At 37.5% G+C, this 14,108-nt stretch overlaps 1 protein-coding gene and 2 non-coding genes across 3 annotated transcripts in view; all 3 read left to right on the top strand.

Moving 5' to 3' along the window:
• The first annotated feature begins 2,413 nt into the window (after window positions 1-2,413).
• Window positions 2,414-14,108, top strand: part of SUPT16H (SPT16 homolog, facilitates chromatin remodeling subunit) — a 231,307-nt gene continuing 219,612 nt past the window's right edge. Inside the window, 6 exon segments of the mRNA XM_053702276.1 lie at window positions 2,414-2,718; window positions 5,281-5,373; window positions 5,675-5,845; window positions 6,116-6,271; window positions 13,428-13,496; window positions 13,498-13,596. Of these exon segments, the coding sequence (XP_053558251.1) occupies window positions 2,653-2,718; window positions 5,281-5,373; window positions 5,675-5,845; window positions 6,116-6,271; window positions 13,428-13,496; window positions 13,498-13,596 (654 nt within the window). The 5' untranslated portion in view covers window positions 2,414-2,652.
• LOC128650687 (small nucleolar RNA U6-53/MBII-28) lies at window positions 4,879-4,987 on the top strand. The gene has a single exon (XR_008400951.1). It is a non-coding gene; the product is annotated as a small nucleolar RNA U6-53/MBII-28 (small nucleolar RNA).
• On the top strand, window positions 6,729-6,826 carry LOC128650688 (small nucleolar RNA U6-53/MBII-28). The gene has a single exon (XR_008400952.1). It is a non-coding gene; the product is annotated as a small nucleolar RNA U6-53/MBII-28 (small nucleolar RNA).

The following is a 14,108-nucleotide window of genomic DNA, read 5'->3' as shown; positions in this document are numbered from 1 at the left end:
TGGCGCATCCGAGATCGCATAAAAACGTCATCCAATCAAAGGCGCATCCGAGATCTCGTAAAAACGGCCTCCAATCCAAGAACTCATTGTACAGCTTGGCATGTGACATCTTAAGCAACATGGCGCTTCCGAGATCGCGTAAAAACATCATCCAATCAAAGGCGCATCCGAGATCCTGTAAAACGGCATCCAATCCAAGAACTAATTTTATAGCTTGGCATGTGATGTCTTAAGCAACATGGTGCATTTGAGATCGCGTAAAAACATCATCCAACCAAAGGTGCATCCGAGATCACATAAAAACGTCATCCAATCCAAGAACTAATTTTACAGCTTGGCATGAGACGTCTTAATCAACATGGCGCATCCAAGATCGCGTAAAAACGTCATCCAATCAAAGGCGTATCCGAGATCGTGTAAAAACGGCATCCAAGCCAAGAACTCATTTTACAGCTTGGCATGTGATGTCTTAAGCAACATGGTGCATCCGAGACCGCGTAAAAACATCACCCAACCAAAGGCGCATCCGAGATCGCGTAAAAACATCATCCAATACAAGAACTCATTTTAAAGCTTGGCATGTGACGTCTTAAGCAACATGGCGCATCCGAAATCACGTAAAAACGTCATCCAATCAGAGGCGCATCCAATACAAGAACTCGTTTTACAGCTTGGCATGTGACGTCTTAAGCAACATGGCGCATCTGAGATTGCGTAAAAACGTCATCCAATCAAAGGCGCATCCGAGATCACATAAAAACGGCATCCAATCCAAGAACTCATTTTACAGCTTGGCATGTGACGTCTTAAGCAACATGGCACATCTGAGATCGCGTAAAAACGTCATCCAATACAAGGACTCATTTTACAGCTTTGCATGTCAATAAGAAACGTATTTATATTTTAAAAACTAGTATGTGCTATATTGTTATCTATGAATGTCATGCTAGAGATAACGTAATACTGTGATATATGAAATATAATAAGGATATATTTCATTAGAATCTGAGGATTATAAACTATTTATGAAGCAGCAGGGTTTAAATGGACATGAAACCCACATTTTATGTTCCACGATTATGTACCACATTGCAATTTGAACTACATTTTCAAATTTAATTTTAATCTTTCGATTAAATGTGTTTAGAGGTAATCTCAAGAGCAGAAAAAAATGATGTTCTAACTGCTGATTGGTGGCTACATATATATACCGATTGTCATTGGTTCACCTATGTGTTCATTTAGAAACCAGTAGTGCCCTGCTGCTCCTTAAACAAACGATACTAAGAGACTGAAGCAAATTAGAGAATTTATGGAAAGAAAAATATTTACAAATCGTATGTTATACATAAATGAGAAAATAGATTATTGTGTTTCATGTCCCTTTAAATGAGAAATAATGCTACGAGATACATTATGAAAATCGGGATTGGTTATACATTATATGTTACCTATAGCTATGGTGTCCATCTTATGCTTTAAAAAGGGACACATGAGAAATACATATGTCAGGGATGTTTTCAGATATGTTTAAAGATTTATTTGGAATAAGAATAAGAAAGAGGTCTATTCTAAATTGGGGTTAATGTCATCTCTCCAAAAATGTGGTCCTCAAAAAATGTCTTACTGTCATGTTGCATTGTATGATGATGACATATTTTATGCAAATCTTTTGTGTAACCCTAGTTCTTAACAATAATAAAAAAATGTTTTAAAGTCTTATTCACAAAATAGAAGCATGTATTGGGGCTAGGTGGGACAGGGAGGTTTTTTTTTTTTTTAAAAAAAAAGCACTGTGAGGAGGTAAGGTTAAGTTTAGAGTAAATTTGGCTACATTTGTTAATGGCACCTGTTACCTGTTCGGGCAATTTGCCAATTTGGTTTTAAGTTGAACTATCCACCTCGTCTAGAGCAACAAAGTATGCCGACTCTTTCATAGCATAGATCCCATACTACAAACACCCAGGGCCAGGTACTTGGATGGCTAATGAAATAAGACGCAGTTGCTCCAGTAATCTGAGATTCGTAGGCCAATGGGTGTTCTCAAATTCTCATCCACCCGAAACGTTGCTGTCTTTCTTGACTTGGATCTTCATGTTCCAATAAATATTTTTGTTACCTTCCATGGATGGTGCTGTAAGAAACTTTGGATTTGTGTTCTCTACACAAATGTCACAAACGTTATCTGCCTCTGCATAGTGTATGTTTGCGCTTATAATATCAACAACTTTTATGATTAAAACTATTTCTTAACATGCCAAGACTAAACTGTTAGATTAGTTGGAAATACTGTACAGTTACAAGCGCCTCCGCTTAGGTAAACGCATACAGACATCCATTGCCCAGTCACTCCTGCCCCCCTCCAGTAGGGGCCGCTGTGGGTCCCGCGCTCTTCTCTTGCTCTCTCCGCCTCTCGGCCCTTTCTCTCTGTCCTCGGTCCTTCCTCAGCCTCCCGGTTCGGAGTTTCCCGCTTTCTGTCATTTTGAAGCCGCTGTTCGTACTTTATATCGTTGTCGGCCTTGTGTATACTATAGCGTTTTTTCAAACGATTCACAGTACTTAGTTTAGGGAACCGGTGAAGAGAACAGGAAAACACGCGGGAATCCGGGCCTGCTCCGGGTGAGAGTAGAGGGAACCCGGCTTGGCTTCAGGATGGCGGTCAGTCTGGATAAAGAGACATATTACCGGCGGATAAAGCGACTCTACAGCAACTGGAAGGTTTATCACTTTTATTTATTAATTGGAAAAAATGTACATACGCAATCTGCATTGTTGTTGTTTATGTACAGTTTAGTGTATTTAATGTTATGGAAGAAGGTAGCAGTTGTTTATTGAACATTTTTAACACATTAATGTATACGCTAAACGTATGGTTGGGAGCAGATAAGTACACAAGATTGACATGTGGCGAGTATATGCCACTGGTATAGTAATCTATGGTCATGGCTGAATCTATCGTTATGAATGTGTGTGCAAATACACACCTGAATACACACACGTTAAGCAGAAGCTGAAAATGTTCTAGTTCACGCAATATAAAAACCTGTTTCTTACTTTTTAAAAAATTTGGGTTCAGTGTCCCTTTAAGGACATTTTGTCTTGCTAACCTGTGTGTGCACATAAGTGTATAAATATGCTCACCCATACATATGGTTAGAAATGTTCACTAGTTTGTGTCGTATTAAAAGGAATAGACTAGGCCAATGATTTTGTTTACATAGAGCAGTATTCAAACTAAGGCGATTTTATATAGAGAGAGAATAATTCTAAAAAGTCGTGGGGTCCAAGTCCCTTAGATTTGTCAAGCCTCATACAAAGATGCAATCTTTCTTATTTGAGTATGTGACATTCTGTTTCTATATCGCTCTTGTATTTAAAGGTGCAGTAAAGTCAAAATTAAATGTTCATAATTCATATGGTGTGCAATTTTAATCAACTTTCCAATTTACTTTGCTTATTGCATTTGTTCTGTTCATTTTGTATCCTTTGTTGAAGAGTAAACTTTCTAATTTACTTCTATTATCACACGTTCTTTGTTCTCTTGGTATATTTTTTCTTTTTGAAAAACAGGAATTTAAGCTTAGGAGCTGGCTAATTTTTGGTTCAGTATCTGGGCAGTGCTTGCTGATTGGTGTAGCAACCAATCAGCAAGATCTTCACAGGGTGCTGAACCAAAAATGGTCTGACTCCTTTGCTTACATTTAAATAGATACCAAGAGAATGAAGTAAAATTAATAGGAGTAAATTGGAAAGTTACTTAAAGGCAAATGAAACCCAAAATTTTCTTTCATGATTCAGATAGAGAATACAATTTTCTAATTTACTTCTATTATTTTATTTGCTTCCTTCTCTTGTTATCCTTTGCTGAAAGGTTTATCTAGGCAAGCTCATGAGCAGCAAAGAACCTAGTTTCTAGCTGCTTATTGGTCGCTGCATATAAATACCGATTTTCATTGGCTCACCCATGTGTTGTTAGAAACCAGTAGTGGATTGCTGCCACTTCAACAAATGATACCAAGAGAATAAAACAAATTAAGTAATACAAGTAAATTAGAAAGTTGTTTAAATTTGTATTCTCTATCTGAATCATGAAAGAAAAAAAATTGGGCTCACTATCTCTTTAAAAGTGTGCATGCTACATCTTTAGCAGTCTATGACAGCAGTATTTGCAACATTGTATAACATTCCTATAAATGTTACAAACACTGCTGCCAGATGGCTAAGGAAACATGCACGCTTCTGAGCTCACCTAGAGCACTGTATTAGCGTAGCGCTGTAAAGTGAGGTATACCTGTATAAGTAAATTGAAAAGCTGTTTAAATTTTCTTGCTCTATCCAATCCATTTAAAGGGACAGTGTAGTAAAAAAATACTCATGATTCATATAGGGAATGCAATTTGAAACAACTTTCCAATTTTTTTTTATCATTAAATTTGATTTGTTCTCTTGGTATTTTTTTATTGAAAGCTAAACCTATATAGGCTTATGCTATTTCCTTAGCTCTTGAAGCCCACCTCTTTTATCTCAGTGCATTTTGACATTTTTCACTGCTAGACAGCGCTAGTTCGTGTGTGCCATATAGATAACATTGTGCTAACTCCTGTGGAGTTATTTGAGTCAGCACTGATTGGCTAAAATGCAAGTCTGTCAAAAGAACTGAAATAAGGGGCAGTCTGCAGAGGCTTAGATACAAGGTAATCACGGAGGTAAAAAGTATATTAATATAACCGTGTTGGTTATGCAAAACTGGGGAAATGGTAATGAAGGGATTATCTATCTTTTTAAACAATAAAAATTCTCGAGTAGACTGTCCCTTTTAAGTATAATTTTTACTTCCCCTTTAAAATATTTATCCCCTTTAGTATCTTGAAGCTGCACTGCCTATGATGAGTTGCCATGCTAATACTGACACAACAGTAAGGAGTTTGATTGCTCTGTACTGGGGGTGGCTGAGTGCATCCAACTTTCTGAGGCTTGCAGAAGGCACATGTCTTTAGTGGGACATAAAAGTAAAACAACTGAAATAGCAGTTTATTTACTAACTTGACCTTGTTTGCTCAGAAGCTTCCCTGAATAAAATAAATAAAAAACGTGCAAAAAAACCCCAATACTTTTTAGGAATAACAGTTTTTACCTATATTAGCCATTTTTCATTGTGGGCATCTTTACCATCCCTTCTGAAGCAGTAGCTTTTGAATAACATTGTCAGGAGATAAAATAGATTTTGCTTTTGGACAAACATCCAAAGATGATTTTTTTTTTTTTTCTCTTCTTACACAGAAAGGTGAAGATGAATTCTCAAATGTTGATGCCATTGTTGTATCAGTTGGCGTGGATGAGGAGATTGTATATGCCAAGTCTACAGCCCTGCAGGTGAGGCATTATGGAGGTTTGCTATGTTTACAACCTTTGCAATATCCAAGTGTTACAATTTGCAGAGATTGTTATGGAAGGACTCCTAAAACAACCATCTACCTTGCAAAAAATATTAAATTGAACTACTTTACATATACAAATTTTGTAATGCAATGTAGAATTAATAAGAATTCATAAAACATGTGTATTATGTAAACCCCTCCCCAAAAAAAAACAAAACAAAAACATGTTTCTGTATGATGGGCTATTAAAGAATTATTGGTTTGGAAGGGTAATTCTGACTTTTTTTCTGTTATAGACATGGCTATTTGGCTATGAGCTGACAGACACTATCATGGTGTTTTGTGAGGAAAAGATCTTTTTCATGGCTAGCAAGAAGAAAATAGAGTTCCTCAAGCAGATTGCAAATACTAAAGGAAATGAAAATGCCAATGGTACTCCAGCCATCACTTTGCTTGTCAGAGAGAAGGTAAGGAAACTATGATTTGAGGAAACTGGTTATGTGAAGGTAACTGGGGAAACATACTTCGCTTCTTACTGGCATAAATACTTAAATATTGAATGAATAAATGGGTGACCTATAAAATGCTATGCATTGGTTATTGTGGCGATTATGAGCTTCTTTAGACTTATTTTAACACATGCACCATCAATTTCAGGTTGTATTTGGTACAGGTAGTATCAAGAACACAATTTCTTCAAATATCATGTTAAGCATATCTTTGTCCATCCCTTTCAGCAAAATGATCTTAACAAAGCAAGCTTTGACAAAATGATTGAGGCTATCCGAGGAAGTAAGAAAGGAAAAACTATTGGGACTTTCATCAAGGACAAATTTCCAGGAGAGTTCATGAACAGCTGGAGTGATTGTCTTAGTAAAGGGGGATTCGAAAAGGTGAGAAATTAGCTGTTTTTATTTTCTTATTGACAAGTTACCCTTTAATTCTAAAAAAAAAATTGTTTTTATTAGGATAAAATTAGTTTAGTAAGATTATTTGAAATGTGATATTATTTTAGTCATAGAGCTGTCTATCAAGAAATTTGTCAATACAGGCAGTGTGACAGAAAATTCATTATCTGCCATTCAGTGGTGTGACAAAAAACTGAATCAAGCAGAAAGGCACATTTCTGCACTTTGCTTGGAATTCTAGTGCTGGTCCAGTATGGCAAGCCCCTGGAGATATTTATCAGTTTTTGTCCTGGTTAATTAAAACTTAATTTTTTTTGTTCTATGAAGCTTACCACAGTTTTTGTTTACACTGTAAACCTGTAACATAAATATATTTTTCTACCTGACTGTGTGTGTAATATAAATCATGAACCTATATTTAAATTCATCTTCATTGATGTTGTGCCTATGATGAGTTGCCATGCTAATACCGACGCAGCAGTGAGGAGCTTAAGTGTTCTGTGCTGGGTGTGGCTGAGTGTAACCAACTTACTGAGGCATGTAATGGGGCTTCTATAGTGTGTGTATTTATGTGTATATAGATAGCTAGAGAGATATCTATATCTCTGATTTAAACAGAAAATGTATATAAAATATATATATATATATTTTTTTTTTTTTTATACATTTTTAAGATTACGCAAAATTCTGACTTTCCAGAGGGGAATGCATACTCCTAGCCTCTTGGTTTTTTTAAAAAAAATAGAAAATTGAAGAACGTGTTGCACATACATAGATACAATATACTTTTGCAAAAAGCTCCGGCACTTTAATAAGAAAAGTCCAAACTGATAAATTGCAAGAAAGTCCAAAACACATTAGGTCAAATCTAGATAAGGTGACAATGTCTCTGATATGGTAGATTACATATTTGCAGTCATGTACGGAGCTTCTTTTGCTGTATCTTACTTAGATATGAAAACGTTGGTGAAGGCTGAAGTGATTGATTTCTTCCCTTATATCTTTCAACTAGTCAGTATTAAAAATAAAGAGAGGGAAGAGGCATCCCCCACATGCCTATAGTGTCTCTAATAACAGGGAGGAGAAATAATTTCATCCCAAAAGAATACAATGGATTGAAGCAGAGGTAGCTTACTGCACTTCAAATAAACTTACTCCTCCAGATCCACCTTACATGTACCGTATTTCCTTGCATCCCACACACTCTCCAGCATAGCCAAACAAGGCTGGTTATATACTCTTTAATCTTGTGGGAGTCCATAACCATTGAACAAGTGTGTTTTTAAATTAGTTTTCAGCATCTGAAAAGATATGCAAAGGTGTATTGTTTGCTTGAAAGCAGATTTCCATGTTTTGAGTTCTATAGGCTGATTCAATTCTTTTTTCAATGTTCTACAAAGAATGGCAGTGAATCTTTGACGATTGCGCACAGCAGCTTCTGAGAGGTCGCCAATGAGCCCCCAAATGCTTGGGCTCTGTGACAAATAAGCTCAAATGGTGTCAGGCGTCTACATTTTTATCTATGGCGTATTGAATTATATTGTGGAGTTGGGCATGTTTTAACCAATGTGAAAAAGAGCCATCCCCAACTTTAGCAAGTTCCTCCTTTTTAAGTTTCCCGGTTAACCGGTTTCTGTGGTGATCCACACTTTGTTGCCTATTTGGCAGTGTCAATCCTTGATATGTTGTAGAGAAATAGCAAGATAATAATCCATGTATGTTGGGTACGCCTAGTCCACCTTAGTTGAGAGGTATATACATAGTATTTCTGGATTACACATGGTCTGACCTAGTGAGAAAAGAGAGGGTAAACAGACTAGGGGGTATCGGCATTATATGTGAGGCGTGACAGATTATTCATCTTTATTGAGTGTATGCGGTCGATCCATGAAAGTGATTTATCAGACCAGGCATTAAAATCATTCTCCAAATTGTGAAGAAGAGAAGTTTAGCTACGTTGGAATAATGTCTGGTTACTTGAAGAAAGGGCTATACTTAAGTATCTAATCAAATTTTTTTTACGGAAAGTGTTCACTGAGATGGGTAAAATCTGAGACAGACATGGATACGTTCAATATCTTTCTTGTTTTTGTTTACCTTAAACTGTGACAAAGAGCAAAAGGCATCTATATGAAACTGTGTTACATAGTGAGATAGCTGGTTGTGAAAAAGTAGAATGTCATCAGTGTATAGACAAACTTAGAAATGATTATCGCCAAATAATATGCCATGAAAACCTTGGTTTTGTCTTAAATGAGAAGCCATTGTCTCAATGGCAAGCACAAATAAAAGGTGGGAAAGGAGGCACCCCTGTCTAATACCCTTAGATATATGAAATGAGGATAGCTGACTATTGCCTCTGATTTTTGCTGTATTAAGATTATATAAGCTAAATATTATAGATCATAACCGCTTCAAGACCAAAAGTCTGAGGACTAAACGTAGGATGCGCCAGTCTATCCTGTCGAACACTTTTGTTAGCGTCAACAAACTGGGGAGGCTATATTTTTTGGAATATTGCATTAGTTGGAGGGCTGGTAAAGTATTGGCCCTCGCTTCTCTGTGTGGGGCAAAGCCCACTTGATCAGTGGGACTCATTGACGGCAAGAGACGGGTAAGGTGCATTGCCGGGATTTTAGTGTATATCTTTCAGGATTGATGAGAGAAATTGGGCGATAGTTACTCGTTTCTAATGGAGATTTCCCTGGCTTAGGTATCGCCACCACATGAGCTTCCAACATTTCAGGGATAAACTCGGTTCCCTCATCTATAGCTTGGAAAAGTGATAGTAGATGGGGGGGGTACTGATCTAAAATGTGGATTATTTGTTTCCAAAACCATCAGGACCTGGACTCTTAATAGGCATTGTTTTATCGCTTGCAATACCTTGTGGATTGTTATGGGTTAAGATAGTCTATTTGAGAACGGCCAAGACCAGGTAGCTGAGCCTGTGCAATATATGCGTTGATCGCTTCATCTGAAATGGTAGCACCATTTTTGGGTACGGTTTTATAAAGCGTTTTTTGTTATACATGCAAAAATACTTCTGCAATCGATTTACTGTCATAAACTTCAGTGCCTAATGTGTGCAGTTTGGAGACCTGCACCTGCGTTTGCCTCTGTCTCAGCTGATGAGCTAATATAGGACTTGCATTATTTCTTGCCTCAAGGTATTTCTTTTGATGAAACAAAGCTTTCTTCCTAGCATCAACTGCATACTTGCTTTGAGAAGGGCTGCAGACAATGTAGTGTCATTTGGGTTTTATTTTGAGCTGTTTTTACAGTTCTCAGCTTACTCAGGAGATCTGTGTAAATCTGCCTATAATTTTGAATGAACACCCCTCTTAAAACTGTTTTATGAGCTTTCCATAGTATGTAAGGATCATTAACAGAATTCAGATTGAGAGAAATATTCAACAATAGTAGAACTTATCCCGGAAAGATTGATTCTGTAGAATTGAGTCATCTGAATGCCAGATATAAGGTGCTAAGGGGTCTCCACTCCACGAAATAACTACTGTAACAGGGACGTGGTCCAACCAGGTAATGTGAATTTCTGCATTTGTAGCCTGCTGGAGGCTTAGTTAAACCAAACATATGTAATCCTTATCTATAATTTGTAGGGGGCAGAATAGAAGGTGTAGTCTCTCTGTGATGGATGAAGCACCCTGCAGGTGTCAACTAGGGAAAGTGTGCGGAGAATGTTTGATATGGTCTGTAATGTAGTCTGTGAAACGGCGATATTGCCCCTTGAGCAGTCTAATGTAGGTTCTAGAAGTACATTGAAGTAGCCCGTTAGACACAATGTACCTTTTTACAGTGTGTAAGGATTTTGCAGGTTATCGTCTTAAAGAAACTGTCTTGTCTAGTCTTAAAGTTGTTATAGATGATTTAATGCTTTTTATTACTTAAGAGAATTGTGGATCTATGAGCCAGAACAGTAATGCAATAAAATGAGTCTACTATTGGTTGCTGCCAGGTTATCATTATTACTATGACAATAACTTGCCAGTTATATTGACATAAAACCCCTTATTTGAATTTGTTCTCTCTATTTCAAATGAGGGGGTCATATGATGTATTTCCTTGAGGCCTCTAGAACCCCCAACATAGAACCAGTTCTGTGAGGTATACAACATTATGGTAACTAGCAGGACCACTCATTTTAAAATAGAGGATTGCTGCGTTTTAAATAAGGGACATTGTTGTGGGCAACTTTCAAGATATTCAGTATCACTGATGATGGTTCCATATGATCATGGTTGCTGATAGCTGCCTCTGCATGTTATCCCTGCATTTTTCAAGAGAAGGATAACTTGCCCACTGTAGTGCTTATTTTGAGTTTTTTTTGCGTCCCCTTTAAATCCCAGTGAGCCATTAAATGTTACTTAATAGACTGTTGTAATTTCTATGACAGTAAAGCTACTACAGGGGCATGAGCGCCCCCCCCCCCCCCCGCATTTGAAAAAGGGTAATCCATTGTTTTATATGAGGTGTGTCTTGTATGACTTTAGGGCGGTGTTTCCCAATTCCAGTCCTTTAGGACCCATAACACACCAAATATTGATTATATCTTAAAGGGACAGTGTAGTCCAAAATAAACTTTCATGATTCAGATAGGGCATGCCATTTTAAACAATTTTCCAATTTACTTTTATCACCAATTTTGCTTTGTTCTCTTGGTATTCTTAGTTGAAAGCTAAACCTAGGAGGTTCATATGCTAATTTCGAAGGCTGCCTTTTCTCTCAGAGCATTTTGACAGTTTTTACCACTAGAGGTTGTTAGTTCATGTGTGTCATATAGATAACACTGTGCTCATGCACGTGATGTTCCAGGGAGCCAGCACTGATTGGCTAAAATGCCATGTCTGTCAAAAGAACTGAAATAAGGGGGCAGTTTTGCAGAGGCTTAGATACAAAATAATCACACAGATAAAAAGTATTTATACAACTCTGTTGGTTCTGCAAAACTACGGAATGGGTATTAAAGTGAAAGTAAATCCTAGCGTTTTACAAACGCTAGGATTTACTATTGAAACAAATAAAGGGCACTTTCATTCATGAAGTATAAAAGATACTTCATGTAGAAAGCTCCTTTATTTGATTAAATCGATCGCCGCTCTTAGCTCCTACAGCAGAGTACGGCTAAAAAATTTTTTTGGCTAAGAGGTGACGCTTTCACCTCTTAGCCCATAGCAGTGCGGTAAATCCGGCTCCCATGGGCGCAAAGCCGGATTTACCGCACGGCTATTGGCTAAGAGGTGAAAACGTCACCTCTTAGCCAAAAATTTTTTGGTCCGTGGGCTGCCGAAGCAGCTAAAAACGGCGATCGATTGAATCAAATAAAGGAGCTTTCTACATGAAGTATGTTTTATACTTCATGAATGAAAGAGCCCTTTATTTGTTTCAATAGTAAATCCTAGCATTTGTAAAACGCTAGGATTTACTTTCACTTTAAAGGTATTACCTATATTTTTAAAACAATAACAATTTTGGTATAGACTGTCCCTTTAACTAGAACACGGGTGAATTAGCTGATCGGTGAGCTATTATTTCAACTGTACTCTGGTTAAGATCTAATATCTGGCCTTTTAAGGGTCCTGAGGACTGGATAGATTATTGCCATTTTTATGTCAATCTTCTACTAATGACAGGTGTAAGAGTTTTTATAAATTAGAAAGATGGCACTATCCTCTTTCCAAACCTGTCTATATCCTTTTGTGTGCTTTATAGGAGGAATATAAGCCCACTCATATACTGCATAGGTGCTTAATTGGGGCCTGTGATCACCTGAATATTAGAAAGGTGTGACCCCACCCGCCTCTTAAGATTTTCATTAGTCTCATACCCCTCCTAATTAAAGATCGAGTGAGAGGGGATATGGGTTAACCCCTATCCCCACCACTATAAATAAACTAGTTTCGATGAGGCTCAGCCACATACTAGTGGGACTAATTAATGCCTTAATTTGAGAAAGGGCAATATATCACAGATGTGGGAGGGTTTTAAAGGTTTCATTGGAGGGCCCGTCCCTCTCGGGGTAAAAAGCACTTAGTACTGCTACATGGTTTTTCCATTTTTACAACAATCACCCAATTCCAAGGGGTCCACTTGCCTCTGTAGCCTTTCTACACTTTGTAGATATGGGCTTTTAAAGCCCTCTGTAAGTCTTCAAACTCACAAACCCTGAAATTGTTCTTTTTAAACCTTTGAAATTGCAACATAAAATGTTTAAATATGTATTAAAACAACTTTGCAATATACCATTTTTTTTTTTTTTATTTTGTTTCCATTTTCCTAAAATGAAATATTGAACATTGTGGGCTTTCAACTTCCTTTTAAGAGGAAGTGTAGACTGCAGATTTAACACTTTTCCAGCTGCTGTGTGGGTGAGACCCAGGATCTGCTGTGTAAAGAGGGGGGCTCCCATCGAGGAGGAATTATAATTTTCTTCTACACGTTGAGCTTAGTATGCAAAGAAGACCACATTTGTCCTCTGCTTCCTGCAGGTTAAAGAGTCACTGAGTGTTTCCAGGCCAGAGCAATTGTAAAAACATATTCAAATAAAAGCACAACAGCAAATTTCCAGGCCAGCTGCTGATGGCCCTCAACTTCCATACATACTACTATTAATGAGTAATTGATCCATGTGGTCATTCACCTTGCATATAAGCATGCAAGACTCATGCAGTTAAAACAGTCCCTCGGCACAGAAGCAGTTACTTTGACATATAAAAACTTTTAAGCAACAGAAAAATATTCCTTGATGGTTGATGACCTATTCACTAGCCTTTAGCTCACTCTGCTGATACTTAGTGTCAATCACTTTATCTAAAAAACAATCCTTTTGACATAATACCAAACTATGAATACACTTGATTGCATGCTTGTATTATTCAGAAATATAGATCTACTACTATCCCTATCTGCTACCTTCTAAATCATGTCACAGATTCTCATTTACATTTGCTCCTGAATAGCATCACATTACCCTCGCATGTAATATCCAAGGCTTAACTTTTCCTTATTCCCCTTCTTTCAACACACACACCATCACCTGAAAATCTGTTTTGTCTTTATTGTACCCTCTGTTTAATGTTGCATAAAGATAATTTCAGATTTTTCTCCCTTGTTCTTTTAGGTGGATCTAAGTGCTTCTGTAGGGTTACACTATTGCGTGAAAGAAGATGGAGAGTTGACCCTGATGAAGGAAAGCCGCAACTATCACTTCAGATGTATTTAACAAATTTTTTAAGGAACGTGTCAATGGAGATTGTGGATGACAGATGAGGTTAGCATTAAACAAAGTGGTCATTTTTTTTTTGTAGGATTGTGGTGAGTGTCATTGTATACACGCTTACATAGCTGCTGTACCCTATTCTTTCCCTTATTTGTTGGGCACACACTCAAAAATACATAAGTTGCTCAAATAGTATAATATTCAGTGTTGCCATATAGTCATTGGCCACATAATCTGTTAAAATCTTAACCAGGACCCCAACAATTTGAAGAAAACTTGTTACAGACTTACTTTTAGGGAGCATAGGACAAGCATCATTCTTTACAACAAAATAATTAGGTGTTTAGTGTCCCTTTTTAATTTGTACTAGTCAAATGTTATAGTTTTTGGTCTTTAACCCCTTAATGACTGAGGACGTGCAGGGTACGTCCTCAGAAAAAAGGCAGTTAACCGCCTGAGGACGTACCCCTGCACGTCTCGGTCTGGAAAAGCAGCTGGAAGCGATCCTGCTCGCTTCCAGCTGCTTTCCGGTTATTGCAGTGATGCCTCGATATCGAGGCATCCTGCAATAACATTTTTAAG

The sequence above is a fragment of the Bombina bombina genome, chromosome 2, assembly GCF_027579735.1.
Source record: "Bombina bombina isolate aBomBom1 chromosome 2, aBomBom1.pri, whole genome shotgun sequence".
NCBI lineage: Eukaryota > Metazoa > Chordata > Amphibia > Anura > Bombinatoridae > Bombina > Bombina bombina.
This window is presented reverse-complemented; position numbering and strand designations above follow the sequence as displayed.